The sequence below is a fragment of the Syngnathus leptorhynchus genome, chromosome 4, assembly GCF_054491065.1.
Source record: "Syngnathus leptorhynchus isolate UIUO chromosome 4, UIUO_Slep, whole genome shotgun sequence".
NCBI classification, from domain to species: Eukaryota; Metazoa; Chordata; class Actinopteri; order Syngnathiformes; family Syngnathidae; genus Syngnathus; species Syngnathus leptorhynchus.
This window is the reverse complement of record NC_141198.1, coordinates 9,345,625-9,372,606: the sequence shown is the minus strand read 5'-3', so window position 1 is coordinate 9,372,606 and position 26,982 is coordinate 9,345,625. Positions and strand designations below refer to the sequence as shown.

The window sequence follows — 26,982 nt, the reverse complement described above, 5'->3', positions numbered from 1 at the left end:
ACTGGTTCTGCTTATATGATCTATTTCTTCCATCTATTTCTTATCTGGGGGAGGGGATTGGGGGGTGTTCAATAGCAGCAAAATCCCTAAATATAGAGACCAACTCACTAGTGGGAACACACCAACGCGGAGTGCTTTTGTAAACAAGCTCCACTCTATTTGCAGGCGTGTCGTTTGTACCTCATACACGTCAGTCGGGACATGCTTTGGAACAACAACAAAAAATCGTCCTTCCAAATAAACTAAAGGTGAACACCTATTTCCATTTTAAAACTAGGCATGTAGATCCACCAATGTCCATCACATCAGATTAGCTCATCTTGTGCTCATAAATCCAGTCTTAGAAGTCATTGTTGCCCTACGAAACATTATGAACAAAGAGAAATGAGTCAACTTTCTTGCGAAGGAAATGTTTTATTAAAATTTTATCAAGACACAATCGTTTTGTAGGTGTAATGGCCAACAGCACGGTTTTGCTCCACTAGGACACAGGAATCAAAATGGTTGTACCAATTGCTCGTACCAATTTAGTATGCTGTTCTGCTGTTGAAGACTGTATTGTTCATGTGCTGAATGGAAGCTCGGTTAACAGACAAAAAAAAAAATGCTCTAATGCAATGAAAAGTCAAAAAATGAGGCTCTATTCTTTCTCGACTGTACATTAACAGCAAAAGCCAGAGTCATCAGCAAGTATGTGTGTGGGGGGAAAAAAAAAGCTTTAAAGTCTCATCAGCATTTCAGCATCCTCACACAATTGCTGGATATGCTGCAGCTGTAATTACATCCCCTCGCTGCATCCACGCACCATGACCAAGACCTCTGCTCCAAAACGGGCTTTTTGGTTTTTTTTGCTTGGCCAAAAAAAGCTATATATACAATAAATGGCATAATCTGGAAAATGTGCAGGACTTTAACTATCTCTCTAAGTTTGCGCTTCAAACAAGAAGATTGAAATACCCTAGATAGGCACCATCACAGGCTATAATCGGAAGATATGCAAATGCTAGCCTCTCTGTGCTGCAGTGCCACTTGTCTTTCTGGCTCTCAGGGAACTCTCCTGTCAGCTCTCAGGCTGGAGCACAGGAGTGATAGCAGAGGGTTTTGTTTATTTAACATGCCACTGAAACAGCAGTGGTGAGGAGGAAGATGGGACCCGATGAAGGAGCCAAACAGGTAAGGCATCAATCGCAAGAAAGTTATTGTCCTCCCAGTCACTCGCCTGAAAAAAAAAAAATGCTTAAGGTGTGATGGGCCAACAAAGAATTCCAAAACACCCCTTGAGTAAAACGCACAACAAAAGAGTACATGCATCCGTCATAAAGAACTGCTGGTTAAAGTTTACTTACATCTTTCACTTCAAACTAGTTTGGAAGTCAGTATTGTAAAACACAGTATTCCACCAAGACAAAACTATTTCAAATGCAATCAGTAGTAATTGGGAATCGTATTGATAAGGTCCAAAGAAACATTTTGAGGAACGTTATGTGTGTATTTCCTTAGCCCAAACCACAAGCCGCCCCTCACAAGATTTTGGGCAGTCATGGAATCATAATCTACTTAGAGGTAATAAATTGAACATGAAAAAAGAAACAGACATAAATGAATTTTCTCCTCCCACATGAGACTCAGTAAGACAAAACGCAAACAGACATGCCCCTTTTCTGTGAAATGACACACCGTTTTGCTCTCATTTAAGCATTTTATATTCAGAACCAGGGTGAGGTACAAAAGGCCTAAAGCTGTCTTGGGCCATTAAATGGCACATTCTCTTTCTTCTTTCAGAATGTGTTTGTTGGCACTCGCAACCGTGAGAGCTGACACATTCGAAGTGGGTGTGTGTGTGTGTGTGTGGGTGGGTGGGTGGGGGGGGTTCCTTCACGCCTCTCAACCTTCTTCGGGAGGGTGGGTTGCTCACTGGTGCCTGGGGCAGCAAAACCATACCTGTCAACACTTGACAGGCCAATCCAGAAGCCCAGTCATAGGAAGGTATGATTGATGATATTATGTACTCACACGAGATGTGAACGCCACCACACTTTAATCCCTGTTTCTACATCCAACAAGCCTCAAAATCAGATGAACGCTATTGCTTCAAAATATTGGGGATGGATGACCATCAAACCAACACTATGAAGCAGTTCTCCACATCCACAGGAGGAAATGCAATTCTTTCAGACGACATTGCAGAGTACTGACTGAAATAACATTGCTAAAATAATGGATGGATTTTACATTAAAAAAAAAAAAAAAGTGGACCCAATGTGCTGAAAGAAACAGGAGAGCCAGATAGCATGTTATTCATTTATGGCCCAATGTTGTAAAATGCATGTGATTTACTTTTGCTTAAAAAAAAGGAAGTTCTCAACTCAAATTGCTTTGCATGCCTATTAATACCGCACACGTCAAAACGTTGCACAACTAACTTTCTATTTGGTAACACTGCCCCCTAGTGGTGTTTTAATAAAAATAAACAAACCCTCATTTTGAAGTCTCATGAATAAATCTTTTAGCCTTATGCACAGAATGAAAACATAATGGCAAGGCCAAGCATTGACAGTGAAGCTGCAGCATCAAACTTGACCAAGAGAGCCAAGCAAACCCAAGATGGGAGGAGAACAGAGTCTAGATTAAGGCAAACCCTCCCCCAGTCACACCACAAAGACTGCTTTGTACAGAAAAACAGCAACGAGCGGGGCTGTAGAAACGATATTGAATTTGACTCCAGCATGACAGGATTGAATAGGTAGTGAAATATCAGCCAAGTGAATAAAGCGTCCTTCAAAGTAAATTGACAACAGGGAAGATAGTACACGGGATTCACATATGGCAGTGAATGATGATGCAAGCCCCCCCCCCTCCGCTCAAAATCATTGGGTCAAATACAAAATGACAGTCTTGCTGGGGTACTATGAGAAGAAAACCTACCTGAGCATTTGAAGATACGTGACCTCAGACCAAAGATGTGATGCATCACCGTGGTGACAAATTAGCGTCAATATCACTCTAGCACGTTATCATCAATCTCTCTGTGGAAAGACAAAAGCCTCTCTCCACGCTAAATCATGTAATCGATGAAATCGCTCTCGCTGTGAGAAATTGGGCTCCGACTGATGTGAAATCTATCACAGGTTAGTAGTGCACATGGTTCGGACAAGTGCCGAGAGAGGAACCCCAAAAAGTTTGCAGGCTACTGTCACTGAGCAGTGAAGATGTTGAATTTAGTTGGATGGTCTTTAATCTTTCATTGAATTCGCAAGACGTTACGCTTTAGCTGATTTTGTGTCTTTGATGCTTTTGGAGATTTCCCTTGTTACAAAAAAAAAAAAAAAAAATGCTGGTTACAAATGAATGTGTTTTTCACTACAATACTTTTCTCACTGTGTGGGCTCGGCCACAGAAAGGAAGCCAAAATGCCGGATAGCTGTGGTAATTCTGTGGACAACGTCAGGAGGAATGCCAGTATGGTGCCGTTTGTTTGGTTTTTATCCTTGAACTTGTGACAAACAACTATACTGACAGGAACATGACATTTCATACATTTGTGTTCACTGACAAGCAATGGCACTAAAAAAGACTATTAAGTCACTTCAATAAATCAAAATGTCCGTCCATTTGCTTTATTTTATACGTGATGCCATTTTTGCATTATTTCAAAGTCATATTCTTCATTGATAATAGTAATCATTGTCGTATTCTTATTTGATGATGATGCTTTTGAACATAATAAATTGTGTGATAGTGTAATGTTGCATAACGTAATAAATGTACACAAAACATGCTGTACTGTAAATGTACCCTTGGCACTTTTTGAGTATATTAAAGCAAAGTTTAGAATTCACACTATGTCAATAACCCACAAGAAAAGAGCATCGCATAGTTGGTGAATCACTGGACTAGATTAGATTAAAATTTACAATTTTATTTTATGGCCTTTCTCAAACTGTGGCCACAAATACAACTTTTTGACATAAAACATTCATAAACTAGTGGATGGCATCAATATTCAACTCTTCTTACCTTAGGCCATTTAGGGTTGAGCTGGCAAGCTTTTTCTGCATCGTCCAGAGCCGCCTGGTGTTGGCCCAGCTTGACAAGCGCGGCGGACCGGTTACTGTACAGGATACAATTCTGTGGGTCGGCTTGCAAAACTTCGCCGTACAACTCGAGGGCCGCTTGAAAGTCCCCACGCTGGCACGCCTCATTGCTGCGTTGTACTTTCTCCATGAAATCGGCTTTGCTGAAACCGCACCTGGTCCCGTTGTCTCCTGAGGCGCGGCGAGCGGATCTGCCCATAGGCCGACAGCCGGAGGTTGAAACCTTGGGAAATAGAATGACAAGATGAAAATCTGGTCTTTCGTCAGGGTCAAAGGTTACCTGCTCGGGCTCAGAGGCAATTATCAGATTCTCTATGCCTGTGTGGTAGCGCAGCGATTAGCACATCCGCCTCATAGTTCTCAGCGGTAGAGAAAATGGATGTCTTGAAGCATTTTTGAGTACTTTAAATGTAGAAAAACAAGGGAAAACCCAAAACCTCAGAAAAATCCTATCTCACGCAATGATGGAGTATGGCAACATAACATTAGCATCATACACTAAGGTTGAAATGCCGAAAAGAATGTTGGATTAAGAAAAATTGGTTTTGATTTGTAATTTGTCTGCATGATAGCAGACCACGTTTGATGGGACCATAACATTTTCATTCTAGCGCAGTGGGGATTGATTCCATCATGTCTCCCTCCAGCCATCCATTTTCTGTAACGCTTATCCTTATTAAGGGTCAAAGGTGACTTTGAAGCCGACCCCAGCCAACCAATTGCAGGGCACATACAAACAAACAAACCATTCACACTCATATTCACATCTTTGTAGATAGCTGTAGAGTCTTCGGTTAACCTAACATGCGTGTTTTGGGGAACGTGGAAGGATGTTGGAGTAACTAGCTTTTATTGTGGTTGTATTTTGTAGCAAGGAAGAAATGCAAAGTAACCTAATTTGATGTTTTGTCTCCATAGGATGACCGAAAACGAAAACACATATCATTATAATCCAGTGCACATCTTCACCACTACAAACTACTGTGCATCCACATTCACAGTGACAAGCATATTGTGAAATTGATAACCGTTTGCCGTGAAAAATGAGCATCTTTGGAAAAGCGGCATTTTTAATAAAGCTTTTATATTGGGTCTCATTAGCTTGTGAATGCAACTGCTAACAACGATTTACTGGCTGCTCTTTCACTTCATACTCAATGTCAGTGCGCAAAAAAAGCTATAAAAACAACACAGACATGAGCCAAATGGCTGGGCCTAATGTGAATGTATGAAGGTTAAACGACTGCAACATTAACTCGGTTCAAACGAATATGACAAAGTGACAAATGAGTTTAGTGAGACACAGCACAAGAGGTCTAACTGGCAATCCCATACAAATTTAATGTAGGATTTTTCTTGGTCTCCAATTAAAAACAAGTATAACTGTTTTTGTAGAGTATTTAAGAAAAGGGATTTCCATGTCACATTACAATTAAGTTCAACAAATTCTACTGATAAAACATCAGACAATTAAAACAATTGTATTTCTGTCCAGTATTTATCCGATGTATTAGGCAGTTGGCTTCAACCTTAGACAGTCAGACAAAAAAAATGTAGATATATATATAAGATCATTCTTCTCTTCTTATGTCGCCATAGTAACCCAGCTGGCCAACAAATATGACATGGTAGCCATTTATCCATTTAGCAAGGATGGCTCACTATGTATTACTGACTTGAAAGTCATCTCCAGTTGCATGTTATAGGGCCGGCCTCACTTCCACCTCCTTCTCACCACACCTCCTCCTCAAACTGAATTCTGGGATATGGGCAGGCTTGGTAATTACTTCCAGAGGCCGAGAGAATGGAAGAACACAAGCAGGCACACAGGCTTTGGGGTGGTGAGGAAATGTAAAGCGATAATATAGTGGTACTTTTCCTATGATTTTTAAACATTGTTTTCATTGATGATGTCAAAAAAAAATATATTTTTCCTTACCAATTGATATATGATAAAACCACACCTGAAAACACAATGAAAGCTCCAACTGGATGTTAAAAAAAAATAAAAAATGTTGGTGTTTAGTTTCATTTTAGAATCCTACAGCAAGAGTGACATCTTATCTACGAGTGATATAAACAATAACACACACACACACACGGCAGCACACAATACTGTTTGACATTTAAAAGCTTGGCACCTCCATTGTTTACTGATTAGGAAAAGGACGTAAATCATCAAAGTGTTGATGAGCTTGTAATGTTTGCGGTGTGCTCTTTCACAGATTCCATAATAAGAATGCTCGAGGTGCGCAATCATATTAGTCGGTGTTTATCTCCACAATCCACAAGCGTGTACGTTGTGTTGGAGAACAATATGGCAAGGTTTAAATATCACAAACTCAAAACTACTGCTACACATTTGTTTTCAAGCAAAACATCTGTAGTTTAGATCAAATTTGTAAACTTGCAGTTGTTAGCGGGACCACACACACAAACGCATGCACGCACGCACGCACGCGTACGCCGTGCACGATCATTGCAGAATGCGCGACTGGAAAATCAATAAATAGGCTTTGACGTGGGTTTGTGCACAATGATCATTTCCGGTGCTGGCGCGAGATAAAAGTATTGCACGGAGAATGATGTGAACCCATAGCCTCTTTGTGTGCGTCCATTCGAGTTGGTTTCATCTATTTTACCTTTTCTTTCAAAGTCGCTTGTTTCTCCATCCTGGCTTCGTTTCTGTGCTCTCATCCCAAATCAAACTCCTTCTCGGCTTTTATTTCAAAAATCGACTTTTCGTGCAATAAGGAGTCCTGTAAAGCAATGAAGTCCAATTCGCAGTTGAGAGTCGGCGCAATGCAGGGAAAGTCCACCAAAATAGATGTATGAGTGGCTTGCAGCAAAAAAGTTTTCTCAGGGAAAGTGCGCCATGTTGTCAAATGTTTTCTTTTTTTTTCTTTTCCTGCTGTTGCCATAGAGGACGACTTCTGAACGCTGTGGAGGTGGCAGCGTCGGTCACGACATTAAGAGCTTATTTCCACCGCTTTAGTAGGTGTTTTGAAAAGCTTTTGACGCCGGGTCCAAAGCGACTGATTTTTTAAATTGATTTTAGAAAGCGATCGAGGGAGGTGTGACTGCATGATATCATCAGCACCTGACTTCTATTTATTTATTTTTTTGCTTGCATATTTGCAGGGGAGTTTTTTTTTTCACCACTTTTGCACAATTGCCGTGTGTTCAGTGCAACATATTAAAAATATGTTTGGAAAAAAAAAAATCAGGAGCAACCTTCTGACTTTGTCTCTTCATTTGGCGTCCTCTCTCAACCTTTCCACTTCCTCTGCCTGAACATTTTCACAAAATACCGTATGGAGATTGTGATTAGACAGCATAATTGTCCAAGTGTGCCCTCGGCTGCATGAAATAAATGCCACACTAAAATGTGTCTTTTATGTACTGATGAAGCTGGGGGATTTCACAAAATATTCAGTGGGAGAACCATTTGCCTGATGCAGTGCCAGTGATGTGCAGCAAGAGAAAAGGAGGGGGGTGGGGGGGCAGAGATCCTGGGCATCCATCCATTCTTTTTCTGTACATCTTGTCCACACAGGGATCGCAGGGTCCGGAGAAAATCCACACAGGCACAGGGAGAACATGCAAACTTCACTCAGTGTATTGAGGTGGAATCGAACCTACATCCTGTGAACTATGAGGCGGACGTTCTAATCAGTGCTTCGCCGAGCAGCCCGGGCATTCTTATCAGCAGATATTGTCTGAATTGACCCTGCTGCTTTAGTCGGCATTCATAGTTGCAACAATAGGGCTGGCAAAGCATCGTAAGGGATGAAATCCAGCCAACTGGCCCTCGATGAAATCAGGATTTTTCTATACTCCTATTAGTTGGGGAAAAGAAGGCCATGATTGTGGGCTGCATTTGAATGTGCCTAATTGAGGGCACCTTTAAATGAAGTCTCTGAAGGACGCAGCAATCAAAAACAGACACAGCTAAAAGAAAAGTTTGCCATAACATCGTGAAATCCTGTTCTGCATTAGAAAAAAAAATGTTTCCTCATTATATGATTTTTGAGTTCAAGTGATTTCGTAGTCAGTGGTTTAACAAATTGGGCATAAATGAAGTCTTCTATATGCTGTAGCAGCAGTTAACCAGCTGGAGGCGCTGCAAAACTAACCATGGAGTCTCATGAGGATGAAAAGTCGCAGTGGGCGTTTTTATTACACAAGAGTGATTTTTTTTTCTTTGACTGGGCAGGGCGCTGGAGCATGCTTGTCCACTTCCTAAGTATGTTATCAAGTTACTTTGTTGAGAAAGTCTTGTTGGCAACCTCATGACCGAGTGGTCACCTGGTATGCACACAGGTCATGAATGATTTTGGCCCACTCGTCTGAATTTTTTACAGACAGCTAAGAAAGTTTAGCTCTCTCCAGGTTTTCTGTTAGGTTGAATCATGGAGACTGACAAGGCCGTCCCTCAATATGTTTTAGGTCATTTTTCCTGATATTACAAAGCAAAAATTTGTTGGGGGGTTTTTTTTATCCAAGATTTTGCACTACATAGCTTTGTTCATTATCCCTCAATGTGGCAAAGTCAACCCAGTCAAGTCTGGTTTCGTCTGACCTGCACATCACTTTCTCCAAAGCATTCTCTGAATCATTTCGATGTTAACTGACAAATCAAGGCAGCCCTGTGCGCATGACGTCTTGGGCGGGGCTTGCAGGCACCGAAAGACGGCAAAGGTTTACCTAATATCGTCCTGGTGACTGATGTCCTAATTGCCTGCAGATCATGAGCAAGTGGAAGGCATAGGGTTCCACTGGGCTGATATCTTGAAAAATGAAGATTTCCAGTCTTGTCTCTTTGACAGAAAACATCTTGAACATCTTCATCTGCTAATAACTCTCAAGTCACTAGAGCAGTTGGAAAAGTTGCTCAATTGATATTCCGTCTATTACCACAAACCACACAAAATTGGAGGCTGGTCATTTCTTTTTCAGTGAGCAAATTTATAAATTCAGCAAGGGGTCAAATAACTACAGTAGGCCTATGTGAACAATATATAATACATCTAAAAGGCTAAAAGGCACAGTAGACGAAATGCTTGGTCACGTTAGTAATCCTGGTGGTCTTTAAATAGATGCAGTGGTGGTGGAGAGCCACAAGCCCACTGGATCGTTCAGGTTTGCGGCTGCTCTTTGACACTCCCGCGCTCCTTTTGGTAGTCAAGAATCAGAGCTAAAATAGTGTCGACTCTTTTGGTAATGACGCTGCGCGGTGACTGTGGGCAAGTCCTTTAGAGGGGAGACCCTCAACAGGCGGGCAGAGTGTAAAACTGTCATCGGAAAGGGCGTTGTGCAGGCCAACGTTTATGTAATAATATTAGCAATACACTTTGCTTTGTGGCCAATTAACAACATAGCTAAAATATACCATCGAAGAGTTTTTGGGGTTTGCTGCCATTTTCCTCCAAATTGCATCTTTGTTCACAATTATCAAAAATTCAATTATAGCTGTTGTTTTATTGTATTTGTTTGAGGAGAAGCTCTGGATAACTTCCTGCTTCGGGTAAAAAGAAAACAAGAAAATGCATTTAAATTTGGGATAAATATGCAAAAACAAAAAATCATCATTTTGCTTTGCATCTCACAAACTACCAAGATGCAAGAATGTTTCATTTTGTAGGTTTCATTTTTGAGAAATAGACTGCTAGCAAAGAACACTGTGTTGATGAATGTGGCTTTTAAACAAACTTTGAAATAGGAGGAAATAATCCATTACTCGCCTTAATGGGTTTAAAAGAACTTCCAGAAGACACTCCGTCATCCTTTGTATGTTTGTTTAGAAATCTGGAGGAAATCAGAGGAAATTTATTGTCAGCTTGCCTGGCTGTATAGAGGGTACTCAGGGGTGTGGCTGGTAGAAGAATGCTGAGCTGATTGGTCCACAAGTGGGTCTCCTTTGCCGAGCCCACAGCACAGGCAGGTATATATGGGCTATGGCCGGCACCCATACAGCACCAGACAAGGTCATCAATATCAACTGTTGATTTCATCAATCTGTTTGTGGTAAGTTGAAGAACTCGTGTTTGTTTATTTATTTGTTTTTTTCTTCTTCCAGGAGTCATGCAAACACTGAAATGTGTAATACAAGACATACTGATGTGCTCCCCAGAGACATGAAGACCCAACAACCTCTTCATGTGGTCACCCCGGTTAGGGAAAGCCTCACCTTGACAAAAGTGGCACAAACCCCAGTTTACATTAAATTGGACTCGTCCCAGCCTACAGGCTCCTTTAAGATCAGGGGCATCGGACACCTGTGCAAAACTGTAAGTCATGCTGAGTTTTTTTTTTTTTTTTCTTAGTGATTGATGTACAAACTCAAATTAAGATGAAAATACTTACCGATGGATTCGTTTTGCAGTGGGCTGAGCGAGGATGTGAAAGGTTTGTCTGCTGTTCAGGTGAGTGCTGCTCCAACTGTGAGTGTTCATCTTCCTTTGGAACTTTGGTTCAATGTTTCACGTCCCAATTATTCCAACAGGAGGAAACGCAGGCATGGCTGCGGCCTATTCAGCCCGCAAGTTGGGGGTACCTGCAACCATCGTGGTGCCCAGTGTCACACCAAACCCAACAGTGGATCGTCTTCGAGACGAGGGGGCTACAGTGATCATTCATGGCAAGGTCCAAAAATCCTTTATTGACCTGATGTGAAATGAGAACCATGAAGAAGAATCACACTTGTGTCTTCTTCAGGCTCTTAATGAAAGCATCGAGTATGGAGAGCAACTTGTGGCTAACAACCCAGGCTGGATCTTCATCTCTCCCTTTGATGACCCCCTCATCTGGTGAGTCTGTGTGAGAAATAAACTGAATAATCCATAACTTAAAGTACACCAAAAGGAAATAGTTCTAAGACACATGGGGAAGCATTGCATCATGCATATACGGTTTATAAGCACTGGATATAAAAAAACATATACGTATCGTATATTTCAGAAATATTTCAAAAGCTTCTTTAACTTCACTTTTGGTGAGTCTGCAACATTTTATTTCATGAACAGTAATAGGGAATTTCAAACTGAATTTATCTTTGAGTCAATTCACTGGGCTTCTATAAAAAGGCAGAAATGACTCAATGTAATATTCAACTTCTAGAACTTTTTTTCTGTTCAAAAATGCAATTAAAGATTTATAATTTAATATAACCATGTAGCCCCAAGGACCACATAAGAGCCTATGAATGACTCACCAGTGATGGGACATTGTAATTTTCGAGGAATACTGTAGAAGTGATCATTTCTTGGAAATTAAGTGTTTCATTTGAAATGTATCCCATCCTAAATGTCGGGATGAATTATATGATCGTGTCTTATCATAAATGAGTATATTTAATATTAATAATCACATCAATCCAATTTCTAAAGCACTTTCCCAAAGGTAATGTGAGCAAATCTTTTTCAGGACAGTCTATCAAACTGGTGGGTAGCCCTTGTCAATAATCAATGCCCCAGATGTGACTCTCAGTTTACATAATTATCTTATTACCACTGTTGTTAATTTAGGTCATATTACATTGTGTGTTTTGGCCTAATCCAATATATCCGAAGCAAATTATCCAGTCTCAGTTAATTGTTCCCAAAAATATTACATATTTGTTTACTACAAGCATGACAGCTTCATGGGCAGCTAAACAGGCACAGATTTCACACTAAGCATATAATCACGAATAAATTACCAAAGTACAGTGAATGTTCTTTGATGACTGCTTTACACATGCCAGCTAGTAAATTTATGAATGCTTCATGTCATGCTGACCTCCCTTCACTGGGGAGAAGTGACGTTAATGTCGGGCTGTGATCCAGGGAGGGCCACACATCCCTCGTGCAAGAACTGGAACAAGGCATGAAGGAGAAGCCAGGCGCCATCGTGCTGTCAGTGGGAGGCGGCGGGCTGCTGAATGGGGTAGTGGAGGGCCTGCGGCGTGCCGGCTGGGCAGACGTGCCCATCGTTGCCATGGAGACCATAGGAGCTCACAGCCTCAATGCAGCCGTGAAGGCAGGGGAGCTCGTCACTTTACCTGCCATCACCAGGTACACTACTATTTCAACAAAATACAGTTGGGTGTGGATGTTTGCAACTAAAACCAACTTTGTGTTTCCAGTGTTGCCACCACACTAGGCCTTACGAGGATCTCTGCACAGACGCTTAAACTGGTGCAGGAGCATAAAGTGTTCTCAGAAATAATCACAGACCAGGAGGCCGTAAAGGCTGTGGAGCGCTTTGTAGGCGAGTACCAACTACATACACTCAATTGGTCGTAAAACAAAAACAGACGTGAGATTCACCTCTAATGGGGTTTCCCTCATGCGCAGATGATGAAAAGATTCTGGTGGAGCCCGCATGTGGTGCTGCGCTCGCTGCCGTGTACAGTGATGTCATCAAAAGGCTGCAGGATGAGGGCAAGCTGGAGAGGCAGTTGGGCTCCGTGGTCATTGTTGTGTGCGGAGGCAACAACATCAGCATGGAGCAGCTACAGAGGTTGAAAAAACAACTTGGTATTCTCTAGCATGGCCTTGCTTCTTCTAGTGTGTTTTTTTTTTCCTTCCTGGCTATCTATCAGCTGCTCCTAAATTCTGTTCCAGTTTTCATATGCTCCATAGACCAAATCATTCCAGACAGTGAACTACTGAGCACAGGGACTGACATATGTAAAGTTGTTTTACAGAAAGTGTTGTATTTAAATTGTAACCATTGTAGAGAAAACCCAGTAGGTGTGTGCTTGTTTTTGTACTCCAACTGTAATGATTGAATAAATTATATTTCAGAATATTGCTACCTCCATTTTTTGATGACTTGAGGAATTTGAAAATATCGTTCAAAGGATGTTTTATGCCATGGCTGTGCTGATAGGACAGAGTATATACAGGACTCGAGTTGCCATTGTTCATAAAACAAATATTGAAAATGACTGAAATTATTACTATATACTGGTTGAACCCACATTTATTATAATATAAATAGTACATTCCTTTATTAATAGTTGGACCACTAGTTTTCAGTTCTCCATTTTAATATTTTTCCACCATGGAGCAAAATTTCACAACCATTACTCTTTCCTTACAACTGAAATGATAATAAAAATGCTTTGCTATTAATGTTGGATAATAGTGTGTGTAAAAAAACATTGCGTTTACGTGTCAAAAAGCTTGAAAAATGTCATTTTAGTTAATGTCAATTAAAACTTGGGATGCATGGAAAGTCAGTTTCTGCTGTCATCGACCTGTGTGAGGGATTTTTTAAAAAACACTGTCAAACACTCCTATAAAAGTAGTTTATGAAAATCATTTCTTCAAATTGAAAATGTGTTGTGTAAACATTATGGAATTAAAAGGTCGAGCGACTCAAATAATACTAATATTGGGTATGTAGTGTCTGTTGAAAAAAATATTACTTTAATAAATATTACTATTGATTTTAATAAATATAATTGATTTTTTTTTTTATTCAAAAAATTACAAATAAGAAATGCACTTTCAGGTATGTGTATGTTATACTTACCACAAGCGGAAACATACATGCCGTACCACATAGTCTACGTGACAACAAATGTTACATGGCAAGACCTCACTCCTCAGCCAATGCATACCTTGGTGTCATAATACATGCATGGCATGGAGGACAAGGTATTTGGGGGTCAATGGCATATTTCATGACACGACACAATTTTGCACCCAAGGACCTGGTGTTGGATTTGAGGATGTGGTTCATTTCCTGACTTGCTATTGGTCAGGGGCTGAGGCTTATTGTGTGTGTGAACAAAATGTGACAGCCACCCATTAGCTCCTTTTTAAATATGTTGAAGACTCACAAGACTCTAACGCTTTGTATTTCTTCACGCACCACAAATGCTCGTAGGCAACGGTTTGGCTGTGGAGTGGAAAGAGAAGCTGACATATTCGTCAGACAACTGATATTAATGGAGTTGAACATACAGGAGTACTGGGCACATGGCTGAGATCCAGCTCGAACTGGTCTCCATTGCAAAGGTGTCTGGTTTACAAGGCTTGGTGATGTAAGAGAGGGGCATTATATAAAAAGAATGGCATATAGGGGACAAAACATGTTTCCCACACATGCATCGTCCTCCATCATGCTCTAAAGAACAACCCGTCTTGTTATGGACAACAAAAGGAACTTACTGAGCCTCTGTCTGCAGTGAGGTTTTAAGGTCAACAGAGCAGCAGGGGAGGGAGAGTCACTGTTTGTACATGAAGACGTCTTTATTGTGACACAGAAATCTCAAATGCCGTCTGGTTCTTTACATCTATATGTAGAATACATTTTAGATGTTAAGTTTCCAATGTGCAGAGGTAAGACAGTAAAAGTTAAGTTAATGCAACCATAAATAATTGTAATAAATATCAAGTAAATGTACAGCACATTTTATCGCAACCCCTCCTCATATGAATAAGTTCTTTATGTCACTCATCTAATTCCCCCGTGAGAGGAAGTAGAAGCAAGAGCGTCCCCAATAGCAGCGGCATATTAAACTTTCAAAAGAACAGAATCAAAACATATTTCTCAAGCATGTCAACAATGCAATGTGTCATATGTCAATTTTGTTGTTACTTGCTTTGATCAGGTCAAATGGTTTTACTCGCACAAGAAAACATGTTGCACAATGAGCTGTAGAAAATGAATCCGTCAGAATATGACAAGTGATTTAAAAAAAAAAAAAAAAAAAACCTCAAACCACAACAAACTGGATATCCAACAGACATCGCATAGTTTGTTCTTTTTTTGGGAAATAATCTTTTCTTGGAAGAGTAGTGCAAAACCAAAACAAAAAGTGAAACAGCACTGAATAAAAACTGGGCTCAAATCAAATCTATTTACATTTGTTTCCCTATTTTATACAGCTAAACATTTGGTTATGGTTATTTAAATAAGTTAAAAAAAAAAAACTTGTTCTTCCATTAAAGATAATTACAAGGCAGAACTGAAGAGAACTTGCTGCGCCCTCCCCCCAATCACCACATGTATGAGTGTAGATTGCGTTTGTTGGGGAGTGGGCTTGTTTCACATTCAGTAGCGAAAGCACACAAATAGGAGGGGCTGCTCATAATAATATGATTTTCCTCCTGTCTCACAACACAACTCGTACTGCACGTCACCAAAGCAGCTTGTGGGCCTCCCTCAATAGTAGCATCAAGAGGACCACCATGATGCCAAAGCTACTCACAGATTAAAGAGAAATTAATTATTCTATTCTAATGATGGGAAAGTTACTTGAATACCATCTCTTCAGAGTCCGAGAAAGATCGGTTCAGGTTTTATAGGCATATACATTTGTCCATTAGTTTTTTTTGTAATCAGTAGTTACTGTAACAGCCCGTACAACACTATTCTTCTTTCATACCTCACACCAACTGCAATATTTATGTTCACAGCTTCACTCGTGACAAAAAAAGGCTTTCATCTCAGTGTGAAGGCATGTTTCACATCCTCCCCCCCCCCCACTGATGTAACGCAGGAGGAGGCAGCTCGGGAACGCGTTTGCAGTTCGGATGGAAGGCTTTCACATTTCGGCGCTACACTCCCAAACTGTATTACTGCACAGACATAAATTAGTGTATGGTTGTATATTCATCAAAACGATAAAGAGAGTGATCAATAACCAGTGTAATCGTTGTTTCACTCCTCAGTGCAACTAAAACAGATACTCATCAGACGTGTAGGAGTTTTGTGATCGTCCCTGATATCCTCAAAAACTGTGAAACAAACTAATCATAAAGACAACATCAAGGAAAAAGTCAGGGGTTAACATGCAAAGCTACTGAAATCAAATAAACCTGACTTTAACAGAGCCGATCAGATCAGAGGAGAATCAGGAGAAGGCAGAATGTAGGGTGCGGGTGAGTCAGGTAGCTTCGAGTTTTATGAAAGAGGTGGGGGCAGGGGGGGGGGGGGGGGGGGGGGGTCAAGTCTTAGCCACTGAGCGGGTCCTCGCGGTAGTGGATGGCGTAACGGAGTTTTTCCAGCATCACGTCTAAAGAGGTGTACTGAGGCAGTTTGACCATGAACATACAGGTCTCCACGCGGATGTAACGGCCATCTGGTTGACCTGCCATGTAGTAAAAGATGATACGACACAATCACTGACTGTACAATTTGAATCATCTGAAGTTGCAATTACCCAATTACAGAATGTTGTGATTCAATTTGTGTTGTGAACATGCAACAAAAAAACTGTTGTAACGTGTTTTGCTGTAATGAGGAGGAAATACTCCTCCATAAGATTGACCTTTATGCAAATGTACATTCAATTTTTGCCACCTCAATTGAATGGCAATTTTGCTAACTCCTTTTGGTGTGACGACCTTGGCCATAAAATGGAATGATAGTTTGGAGTCACGCAAACAATTTTGTGTTTTCCATGAAAACTAACATAAAGCATATCACGCAGCAACGACAAACAGTCACCATTACCTGCTGCTCCATCAGGAGGCGCAATCTTCATGGGGTACGGTGGGACGTGGGCGGTGTCGGGTCCTCCATCCTTGCACGGACAAGTGAAGGGGATGCGTTCCTGGTTGCAGGCAAACTTGATGAACTTGCAAAGCTCCTCCTGAGTGAACATCTCCAGAGCGTTCCAGAAAAACTCTATGTGCTGATCTGTCTCCATCAGACCCACTTGATACATGGTGTGAGCCTATCAAAAAAAAAAAAAAAAAAGTAAGATGTCATCATAAATACAAACTACAACTGAACCCATGAAGATGACCAGGCTAATCTAGCATGTAAGATTGGTAAACCTTGAGAAACTCGAGGTTAATGTAGGGCAAGCCACAGGTTCGCAGTTCCATCTCCAGTGGGCTGAGCATGGTGAGTAGTTGCAGGGGGATGATGGAGGCCAAGCCTGCACGCACTGCTGTCATACACTCGACATTTTGCAGCTCCCTCAAACGAAGACTCTGTACTGCCCGTGCGTATACGTCTTTATTCTCCCAGCTATAAGCACAAGAACATTCAGGATATAGACACTAATTACAGTATGGTGAGTTTAACTGTTCATTAAACACACAGAAAAGGCCTCCCTCAACAATTACCTGACAGTGAGGTTCCGCCCTCCTTGACAAAGTTCCACCTCCTCCCCAGTCATTGTGATGTAAGTAAAAGTACAGCAAGGCCTGCTGGGAGAGTCGGGGCTCTCGCCTGAATGGTGTTGGGAGGAAATCTCAGCGCAAAGTGCCTCCAGCTCTGTATCATCGTTAACCTGCACAGCACAAACAGCGGCCAAGTTAACTTGACAAGAGAAAACTGGTCGAAATTAAGAGCACAGGTACTTGTTCTTACATTTGCAAACTTCTTGACATAGTTGTACGTGAGCATATCTGCTTCCTGTAGGTCCTGCTCTGGGTCGAGAGCCTCGCCCACAAGACCTTTCCAAAACGAGCTCAGTAGGTCCAAAGGAAGGGGCATATCTGCACGGATGGCGATGCCCAGCAGCTGCCCAAAGAAGTGTAACAACTGCTCTTCCGCATAGCTGATTGGACATGGCGTCAAAATGTACTTCCCCTTGGCAAAAAAAAAAAATAGTAATTGCATTTTGTTGCATTGTGCTTGTGACGTGTCATGAAAAAGTTGAAGCTAATCTAACAATGATTGTTTGTTTGTTTTGAACAGCAAAAGAAATATTCCAGCAGTCAGACAGTGGGAGTTATTACCTTGTTACGGTTGACTGCAGAACTCGGACAAGGCAGCAGCAGAGAAAGAGCTGAACTTTGTAACTCCTTGCATACCTGCCAAAGGAAGTGTCTGAAGGAACCACCTAGTCAGACACAAACATAGGTGCTGTAATCTGTTATACCCAGCGTCACACAATATCTGCTGGAGGTAAAAAAATAGATTATCCTACTTGTGCCATGAACTTCCTCCCCGGTGAAACGGATGTTGAAAGCGTAGGTTGGGTCCCCGCCGCTGGCTAGTTTCACACAAAGCTGTGACGATGGCATGCAAGCTAGCTGGCGTGCAGCCTGGCAGAAGTACGTGTTTTCTGATGATCTAATCTCGCCTGCAGGACATCGAGAGGATTGCAGTAAAGATACAGTATAAAATTACAATATGAAGTTGCATTAACTAGTTGAAACTAGTCTCTACCTCCCACAATCTCAAGAGGGTCCAATGTAATCTCTGGAGCTGCGTGGTCTGCTGTTCGCTGTACTGTGGCATTCAGTACTCTGTTCATTACAGTGACCTTTGTGTCATAGTAAATCAGTCCTGTGAGCATATTTAAAAAAAAAAAAAAAAAAAAAGTGTGAAAAGAAGACTTTTTGTGAGAAAAGTGTGAAAAAATTCTCCCATCTTCGTGATCTGCTACAAGTACTCACCTTTCGCCTCACATAACAAGGCTGCAATACTGTTCTGATAAGTGAACGTTTGTCTTAGCTCCACCAGAGGCAAGAAGAAACTCTCCAGGGTGTTGTTGAGCGACTGCAGTAGAGCGAAACGCAAGCGCAAGCTCTCTACAGACACATCTTCAAAACACACACACACAGGTGAAAAATGTTAGAACTACTTATTTACTTGATCACTTAGAGAGTAAATACCCGGGGAAAGATAGAAGTTGAAGTGTGTTACTAACTAAGCAGGCAGGCCACACGTGGGTCGACACAATCACTGGGCTCCAGGTAGACCTCATGGGGATGCAGTCTGGCTGGTGTAATAGCAAGGTGACGACACAGCCTATTGATGTACTGGACCAATGCAACATCCATTTCTAAAGTCCACTTCCTACAAGTCTTCTGGGCGTGTCGTGTGTCGATACAGGTGCACCTGGTGAAGATAAAGATCATCGTGGGTCTAAAAATGCATGTTTATAAAGTAAAGCAGGATACTCGCTGACTTTACCCTCCAAGAGACTGCATGAATAAATACTGTGTGTATTTATAGACTACGTATAGTATGTTCTGACATGTGACAGGATGGCCATTACATCAGACACGGCAGTGTTAAGAGTGGTGTGACATTCTCAGGCTCACCTTTCAAAGTGGAGGTCATAGCCACATGCCAAAATTGCCCTCCAGACACTGCGGATGTCCTGCTTGGCTCGGTCAACTGCAAACCTATGGAAGCCCTCCAGTGTCAGGAACTTCTCTTCTGAGACTAGAGAAGAGAAATGCCTGTCAGAGGCAGCATAGTATTTTCCCAAAATGTTCATTGAGTACATTTTCAAAAGCAGCATTTCAAAGTCAAACACTCAAATAAGATTCATTCTGGGTGTGGAAGGTTTTGAGATCATATTTCTCTCGTCACAAGCAAAAATGTGTTTGACACCTAATATAAAGAACTGACAAGTTACAGAAAGTCTACAGAATGTTGCATGATGGGTATACGTGAAGTTATGGCTTATCACTGGTGTTGTCATGTGTTTCTACTACTGAAGAACCTTCAAGTTTTTTAGCGGGAGACTTTTCCACATCTTTCTCATCCGGTCTGGATTTCTCTGGAGATTTGGGTTTGAGGACTGTCTTTTTCTCACTCAGCGCAGTCCTAGCAGAACAATACATTCCATTTTAAATTCATGAACAGATATGCACTCATGAAGTAAATGCTCAGGGAAAAAGTACTTCATGCAATATCTTACCTCATACTGTTGAGAACAGACTTTTCCTTCGTGGGAGGTTTGGTAATTGGCCTCTTGGTACTTACTACCTTGCCTTGATGCTGTTCTTTGCCTGCCTTGCTGTACTTGTTTTTATTAGGTTTGGGAATGCCATACTTTCTTAGAATCTGGGTGAAAACAGATTTTAAAAAAATGTTTTACAAAGGTGACAAAAGTACAGAGACTTGGTAGAAATGTGGCTATACTTCAGATTTCATTAAGATTGCCTACATAATGTGTTTTACCTGAGTGAGTTGGTCTTCAAGTACTTTCTTAGGAGGCCGGACATTGGTAAAGAAGGTGTGCAGTAGGTTGCCAGGGGTCTGAGAGTTGATTTGCTCTTTGCTGAGGTAAATATCAGACACTTTCACTGGCTTGGCAGGTGTGAGGCTGAGCATTTGTTCCGAGTGCACACAACTCTTAAAAATATCCACAAGAACGTCTCGTGCTCCAGGAACAAGCTTGTCACCTTGGCAAAATATGTTTATAAATTACACAATGAGAAATTATGTTGGTAGAGCTTAACTATGTTTGGGTCAAATACAAACCTCGAATGGACTTGTCAAGGAAATAGTCTTCGAGAGCAGAGCTGCCCTGAGTGTCAAACAGGCTTTGGTTAACACTCGAGGCTGTGAGGATCTCCTCATTGGTCAACTCCATGAGCTCCTCTTCACCTTCCAGACTGGACAAACCTATTAGGTCACTGCTGTTAAAGAGACTGGCACGTATTTTTTCCACTTTGGCCCGAGAACGCACCTGAGATTAAAACGGAAAAAGCAGAATTTAACACAGGTCAAACACCAAAACGCTATTACGGTCATAACACAAAGACATTTAATTCACCTCAATGACAGCGTAACCTTTGATTGGCCTCGCCAGGACCGCATTGCTCTCCTGTGAGGTGACAGTGTGCATGGAGCCTCCATCTGACACCGATGGTGTCTCTGCACTATCCACAGGCTCCCCTAAGCTGCCAAGACTCCCTAGGCTTCCTGTGCTACAAAGAGAAGTATCTAGGCTCTCCTGACTAGAAACTGTCTGTGGTTCATGGGAACCCTGCTGGGGGTGGTTTCCAGCGGACGCTGCTGCGGCAGAGTTGACGGCCGGGACAGCTAATTGTTCCTGATCAACAGAAAGTTCACTGGCGGTGCGAGAGACTCCCTGAGAGGAGCTGCAGATGGAAGTCTGGCTGGTCGAAGCTGATGCGCTCACGCTTAAAGCTGGAGTGACGCTGCTGGAGCTGTCAGGACTCTCGGGGCCTCCGCTGTGGGGGAAGGGGCGCTCAGACTCACTGCTCACTTTGCCACCCTGTGGGCTTGTGACCCTAGCCCCCGTTTTGGTTTTCTTGGGGTCCTCTTCCTGCAAAGGTATGAACACTTCATCTTTGAAAAGCCCTCCATGGGCATTGCAAGCCCGACGGATGGCATTGCGAACCACTGCCTCTTCCAGGTGTGTCGGAATACCAGAAAGCACCAACAGGCGGCTGTGTGCGGTGGGACCCACCAATGCCTGGCAAGCATCTGTCACTGCATCACTTGTCACACTCAAACCCTGGGGATCCTTATTTGCGAGATGTCGAAGAATCATCAGAAGAGTCAGGCAGCGGTGGAACCACAGCATGTCTTCAGGTTTACTACCTGCCATGTTCAGCAGGGCGCTGTCACTCTCTGACAAACGGGCACCTCCGCTTCCCCTTTTACCCGAGACCACGGCAGCCACTGCAGCTGCTGCTCGCTCACGCTTCATCTTCACCTTCTTACGTTTGGACAGCAGGCTGGGACTCTGTGGTGTCTGGCCAGGGGATGAGGATGACGATGATGAGGAATCACTTAGGTTCGGGGCACTGGTGGAGGTCAAGGTTCCGACTGTGGAAGCTCCAACATTGAGAGGAAGAGTCACCTCTGCCACAGCGAGACAGACCTCCATCAGAGCATGAAAGTAGGTGGAGAACCGGCTTTGCTCTGCTGCTAGTGCCAAAGCGACCCCTCCAGATGAAGAGCCGCCAGCCCCGGCTCCTCCCGCAGTCCAGCCTTGAGTTTCACGATCGTAGAGCTTACGCAGTTCCGTCTGCAGGGCCATGAGTACGGCGAGGCATGGGTTAAGCAGCAGAGCGATAGAGCTGGACAAGCCAGACGGGCTTTTACGCTGCTCCAAGTGGTGAATCTTTCGCAAGAGTTCAGCCAGCAAGTGAAAGATGAGTTCTTTGATGGAGGGAGCCAGATCTGTGGTCCAAAGTAAACCTCCTGATTCGAAAAACAAAAGCCAACACAGAAAACATTCAGAGCTGGTTTATACACGACAATGCAAGCCTCGATGCAATAATGATGCAGGCCCTGTAATTATATGGCTCAATTTAGCGGTTGACATTTTAAAATCTTTACATCCCTGGTAAACAAATGTATGATTGTCTCCACTAAAAGGGGTTAAGCTTTCATATTATATTTGTGACTATAAGGAGTATGGTTTAGCACACACAAATTAAACTAGTTTCCAGAACTATTCGGACAGGTGGTTCACAAAATTTGAGCATGGATCTGCCTTTCAAATACGACACCTACCGATCAGTTCTACCACTTGTAGCAGTACAGACGACGGCACTGTGTCCAGTTCATCTTCTGACCTCTCACTACTCTCTCCCAACTTCCATGTCAACAGCTGCTCAGCGAATGCCATGGCCAGAGGAAACTCCAGAGGCAAGGAATGTAGGACCAGTACAGCGCCAGGAGGGGGAGACACACCTAGAATCAAGAACAAAAAGCATAACCAATGAATAATTTAACATGAATAACATACATCATTTTGTGAATACATACCCAACTTGATGTGCACTTTATCAGTGGGTATGATAACAGAGGGGTATTGGTTGGTGGTGGGCGGGGGAGTAAGGCCTGTGTTGGCAGGTGAGGCATCCAAAGGATAGCACATAGCCTCCATCAGATTAAGCTGGCCATTTCGACGCACTTTGTGACCCAGACCATACAGCATTACCCGTGCCCAAGGAGCTTTGTACAGGCTTGAGCTAATTGGGAGAAAAGGAGAGAAAGGTTTCACATTTTTTAACAGAGGATAATCGAAAAAAGGTTTTAAGTGATTTGCGGGGAAAAGAATACATTGGCAGTTATCTCACTCTTTGCGGCAGCCGAGTTGGCTCTCTTTGCAAGATACGATCACAAATGCAGCTCCTGGAAAGCTGACGTCCATGCTCAATTTCGACTCAGTTACAGGGAACTCCTCTGATGTAAACTGCTCTGGTGCATGCTGTAAACAACACAAGTTCTCTTTTAACATTAGCCCAAATTGAATTTAAATTGAACCATTGACGGGCAGAGCAAACCTGGAGGAAACAGCAGATCTGTTTGGTTAGCTCAAGTAAGCTCTCCTCTCCTTGATGCAAGGCACGAGTGATGGCCACGGTCAGCCACTCCCGGATGGGTTGAGCATTGCCCTGGTAAAATAGATCTGTAGGAGAGCAGCTTTGGTCTTGGAGGTTATGAAGCACTGACTGGGCCAGGAGGATAGAACCAGAACTGATAGTGCCATCTGTAGGAAGATAGCTATGATAAGGAAGAGGAGCTCACATACAAACGTGGATTTATTTCCACTATATTTTACCACTCACCAGGGAGAGGTGGAGCCAGCAGTTGATTAGACAAAAGTTGTAGATGTTCCAAGGTGATGTCTCGGATCGCAGGAATGTGGAAGAGACGAGTAAAGGTATGGGGATTTTTCGGGGCATAGATGTTTAGTAGGGCCATTCTGCAGTATAAGCGAGCCAGTGCACTCTCACTGCGAAGTAGCTCCCTGAGAAGAGTGGAAAAAAAAGTTAACTCAATAAAAGGTAGCAGACATTTATGTGCTAGTGAAGTAAAAACACACCTGTGAATCTGAATGTTGCTACTGTCTAGTGAGACTAAACCATTGGCCGCCGTACGTCGAGATCCAGCGGGTGGGCGTTCCAGAATTTCAATAGGGTACCAGTACCGTACCAGCACGCCCTCACTGCGAAGGTAGGTTTCCACCTGCACGAGCTCATTCAGCTAGAAAGGAGGGAAGGGGGCGCGGCATAAATTCAAGCAAAATTTGACCCGTTGTTGGCAGAAAGCATTGAAACATTTAGAATTGCACTTACAGAGTCAACATCCAACACGACTCCATGCAAGCCAAAAGTCTTCAACATGCCCCGGATGGCAAACTTGGGCAGTGCTGTCCCACCTGTACTGCTATTAGTATTGTTGCTGTCTGTACAGCGGATGACCACAGTCAAGCCTGAATAAAAAATAAAAAAGCAGAATTAAAATAATAGTACATAATAGCAATAAAGAGTTTGAGAGCTTAATACCAGGTACGAGTAGTTATAATGTGTAGGTAACGCTACCTTTGCGAACTTTGTCAATTGTGAATTTGTTGGCCTCATCTTTGATATCTTCTATGGTGGGGAGGTATAGGTCTCGAGGAATGCCGCCATTTTCCTCATACAAGAACTCCACTGTCTGCCTTGCAATGTCTACCATGCCTGTTGTTATTCAAACACACCATAAGCTCAACACTGCCAAATCTGTCATGAGCTAATTCAACATGTGTTTGACGTGACATATTCTTCTTACCCAACTGCAGGGCTCCTTTAATTTGGTCCAGACCAGATTTCCTCTCAGCTTCATTACGGAATCTCCTTCGAATAGTGGGGAACACTTTGGTTTCCCAGGCCTTTACCAGCAAGGCGTAGTGGTCCTCCTAGGTTTTAAAAACGCAACAGTCAAATATGGAGAAGGACAAGCAGTGACACTGTCACTAGATGATTAGGAGCTAACTCACCCTTGGGACATCATCATCATCTTCATCGTCACTCTCATCATCTGCAATGGGCGGAGGGTGTGGATCAGGCCCAGAAGTGACTAGGTTCTCATAGCTCAACTCCACCTTGTAATGGCTAGACAGGTCACTGTTGTATTCTAAGAGACAGAAGAGTAAAAGTTATATTAATATTGGCAGTCAAATGTCATTGAATGATTTCTATGAAAACCAACAGACATGCATGCATACGTATTTAAATGTAGTAATACAAAAATATGTGTGTATACGTTGCTGAGGGACTGCCACTGCTGCAATCCGACAGGGTGGTCCATGGGAGCCCGAGTCAGATGCCACGCTGGCGCCTGCATCATTATCACTATCTGAGGCCATGGCAAAGGGGAGCGCTTCAAAATTTGCACTTATTTCTTCTGCAAGGTCAATGCACAAGTCCGCAGCATTTCTGTGTGCTTGGCCTTCAGCGTAGGCAAAGGGACGGTTTCCAAAGTTGGCCCGAATCTTTGAATTCTATAAAACAATGTTTATTTTTTAAATCACACAAGATATTTTTTGTTGTTGAAAGACTTTTTACTTGAATCAGCAAACCTTCTTTTGAATGTGAACCAAGGGCCACATTCCCCCTGCCACTTCCTCAAGGATTGGACTGAGCCTTTGGCCACAATAGGTAAAGTAGACCCGTCCTTTCGGGGCTTGGCCGGGGGGTGGAGGTGTACCTTCTGAACGCTCCCAGCCAATTCCAGCCACATCACCTGTGTTAATGTAAATGCAGCATTACCACTTAAATTACTGTACAATAATTATATATAATTTTAAATGGTAATCATAACTTTGTAACTCCAGCAATTGAGAAAAATCTCATGATTATGAGAACATTTTGCTAAGAGAAATGTTGCGGCAAAATAAGATTCAAGCAAAACAAAAACATAAACCCTCTCACCAGGAAGGAGCGACACATCAAGCCTGACACTTTTCCACTGCAGTAGACTGGAGCCATTATAATGCACCGCCCTTCCATTACTGCCACAGAGAAATGGACGAACAGGTTAGAGTTGGAAGATACAAATGGATATCAAACAGCACTCTTATCGGAGAGAGAACAACATTAAAAAAAAACAAGATAAAAGTCTCCAGTGTGTAGAAAAGATCAACCTACTTGTGAAACAGACATGTGCCAACAGGGTTGGTCCATGCTCCGTCTCTCTTTTCAGCCTCAGTGGCAAAACCAAAGGACACAATGGGGCCACTGTCCTCCTCAGAATCTCCATAGGAGATAACTTCGATCTCCCAGTAAAAAGAAGGTGCCTGTGAGGGTGGAAAAAAAAACACAAAAGGAAATTAAAAAAAAAGCAGGTAAAAAAAAAATTATCCTACAGATGACCTAACAAATGATCAACCTGAATTGGCACAGAAGAGGTGGCGTAAATGAAGGTGCCCCGGGGGAGCCCTCCTCCAGCACTGGGGTCAGCCAAGAAAGTGACCGAGGTAAGACGGGATGAGAACATGCAGGCTCGGACTGGAGGAAACACTCGAGATGGACACCAGGTTATTTCCTTAGGCTGGAGAGGCACAATAAAGGCAAAGTATTGCAAACATTATTAACTCAACTTATTCAAAGTTTTTTTTTTATAACTGAACATTACATTGACAAAGGGAAAATGCATAGTATTCTCTTAAAAAACATAACAGAAAGGTGACAATAATGTAATCAAGAAAATATCCCACAGTTGCGAGTGGTTTCTTTAAATTTACCATCATGCTTAACTGTGTGATTCCTATATGCAAATTCATAAACATGGTAACTCCACCTGGCGTCTGTCTGTCTGTAGTGGCGGCGGAGGTGGACGAGCACAGTCTCTGTATAGCATTCGCACTCTTTCACACTGAGCCTCAACGATACCAAGACGCTCTCCTTTAAACAAGAAATGGAGACAAATATTGAGAAACGTTGTCTTTAAGTTGTAGGGCATGTACTGTTTTCTTACCAGGACTACATTCTTGAGCAACCAGGTTCAGAACTTCCACAGCTGCAGGACACTGCTGGATGAATTCTTCACAAAAGGAGCTATCCTCCAAAAGCTGTGCCATTACTAGGCATGCCCTGAAAATTGAAACATACAATTGTTCTATTCATGATTAGCCCTCTAAAGCCACCAGAAATAGACTTTTTGGAACAATAAAATACAAAAGGAGCGTGGGGGGGGGGGGCATGGAAAGACAGGTTTATGACCGACCTGGTTCTGATTTCTGCAAGCAAGCGAACTGCAGCCATCACTGGGCTGGATCCATCCCCAGAAGCTGGTAGAGAGGTGTGAATGGACAGGCTGCCCTCCTGTGGCAGAAGCATGGATTGCACTGCTTGCACTACCTTCTCCGTGATGGAAAGCTTGTACAAGGGCAATGCCTGAGGAGTGTGAAGAAGGATCAGATGAGAATTAGAATATTGCTTTCCAT

At 42.5% G+C, this 26,982-nt stretch overlaps 3 protein-coding genes across 7 annotated transcripts in view; 1 reads left to right on the top strand and 2 right to left on the bottom strand.

The window, feature by feature from the left end:
* Positions 1-495: 495 nt before the first annotated feature.
* On the bottom strand, positions 496-7,165 carry LOC147057948 (tetratricopeptide repeat protein 28-like). Its single transcript, XM_085910587.1, has 3 exons — positions 6,737-7,165; positions 4,018-4,317; positions 496-1,219 (listed from the first exon to the last, which is right to left on the bottom strand). Exons 1-3 carry the CDS (start codon positions 6,764-6,766, stop codon positions 1,106-1,108), a joined length of 444 nt encoding a protein of 147 aa, XP_085766713.1. The 5' UTR covers positions 6,767-7,165; the 3' UTR covers positions 496-1,105.
* A 2,916-nt stretch (positions 7,166-10,081) lies between these two features.
* Positions 10,082-12,624, top strand: LOC147057947 (L-serine dehydratase/L-threonine deaminase-like). The gene is made up of 8 exons (XM_085910309.1): positions 10,082-10,121; positions 10,228-10,384; positions 10,480-10,519; positions 10,600-10,739; positions 10,812-10,903; positions 11,921-12,148; positions 12,220-12,344; positions 12,431-12,624. Exons 2-8 carry the CDS (start codon positions 10,232-10,234, stop codon positions 12,622-12,624), a joined length of 972 nt encoding a protein of 323 aa, XP_085766435.1. The 5' UTR covers positions 10,082-10,121; positions 10,228-10,231.
* A 1,689-nt stretch (positions 12,625-14,313) lies between these two features.
* The window catches only part of hectd4 (HECT domain containing E3 ubiquitin protein ligase 4), a 28,750-nt gene continuing 16,081 nt past the window's right edge, over positions 14,314-26,982 (bottom strand). For all 5 annotated transcript variants that reach the window (XM_085909102.1, XM_085909100.1, XM_085909104.1 and 2 more), the window contains 34 exons: positions 26,763-26,932; positions 26,514-26,629; positions 26,337-26,440; positions 25,926-26,087; positions 25,685-25,833; positions 25,469-25,548; positions 25,117-25,280; positions 24,801-25,038; positions 24,535-24,671; positions 24,327-24,453; positions 24,098-24,235; positions 23,852-23,988; positions 23,599-23,759; positions 23,342-23,523; positions 23,057-23,262; positions 22,850-22,980; positions 22,536-22,741; positions 22,281-22,460; positions 20,566-21,965; positions 20,271-20,478; positions 19,968-20,191; positions 19,705-19,850; positions 19,507-19,610; positions 19,100-19,223; positions 18,703-18,893; positions 18,449-18,595; positions 18,219-18,338; positions 17,977-18,132; positions 17,786-17,889; positions 17,415-17,636; positions 17,168-17,334; positions 16,874-17,069; positions 16,548-16,770; positions 14,314-16,182 (listed from right to left, as the gene is read on the bottom strand). In XM_085909102.1, the coding sequence (XP_085765228.1) occupies positions 16,046-16,182; positions 16,548-16,770; positions 16,874-17,069; positions 17,168-17,334; positions 17,415-17,636; positions 17,786-17,889; positions 17,977-18,132; positions 18,219-18,338; positions 18,449-18,595; positions 18,703-18,893; positions 19,100-19,223; positions 19,507-19,610; positions 19,705-19,850; positions 19,968-20,191; positions 20,271-20,478; positions 20,566-21,965; positions 22,281-22,460; positions 22,536-22,741; positions 22,850-22,980; positions 23,057-23,262; positions 23,342-23,523; positions 23,599-23,759; positions 23,852-23,988; positions 24,098-24,235; positions 24,327-24,453; positions 24,535-24,671; positions 24,801-25,038; positions 25,117-25,280; positions 25,469-25,548; positions 25,685-25,833; positions 25,926-26,087; positions 26,337-26,440; positions 26,514-26,629; positions 26,763-26,932 (6,657 nt within the window). In that variant the 3' untranslated portion in view covers positions 14,314-16,045. The remainder of the gene's footprint in view (positions 16,183-16,547; positions 16,771-16,873; positions 17,070-17,167; positions 17,335-17,414; positions 17,637-17,785; positions 17,890-17,976; positions 18,133-18,218; positions 18,339-18,448; positions 18,596-18,702; positions 18,894-19,099; positions 19,224-19,506; positions 19,611-19,704; positions 19,851-19,967; positions 20,192-20,270; positions 20,479-20,565; positions 21,966-22,280; positions 22,461-22,535; positions 22,742-22,849; positions 22,981-23,056; positions 23,263-23,341; positions 23,524-23,598; positions 23,760-23,851; positions 23,989-24,097; positions 24,236-24,326; positions 24,454-24,534; positions 24,672-24,800; positions 25,039-25,116; positions 25,281-25,468; positions 25,549-25,684; positions 25,834-25,925; positions 26,088-26,336; positions 26,441-26,513; positions 26,630-26,762; positions 26,933-26,982) is intronic.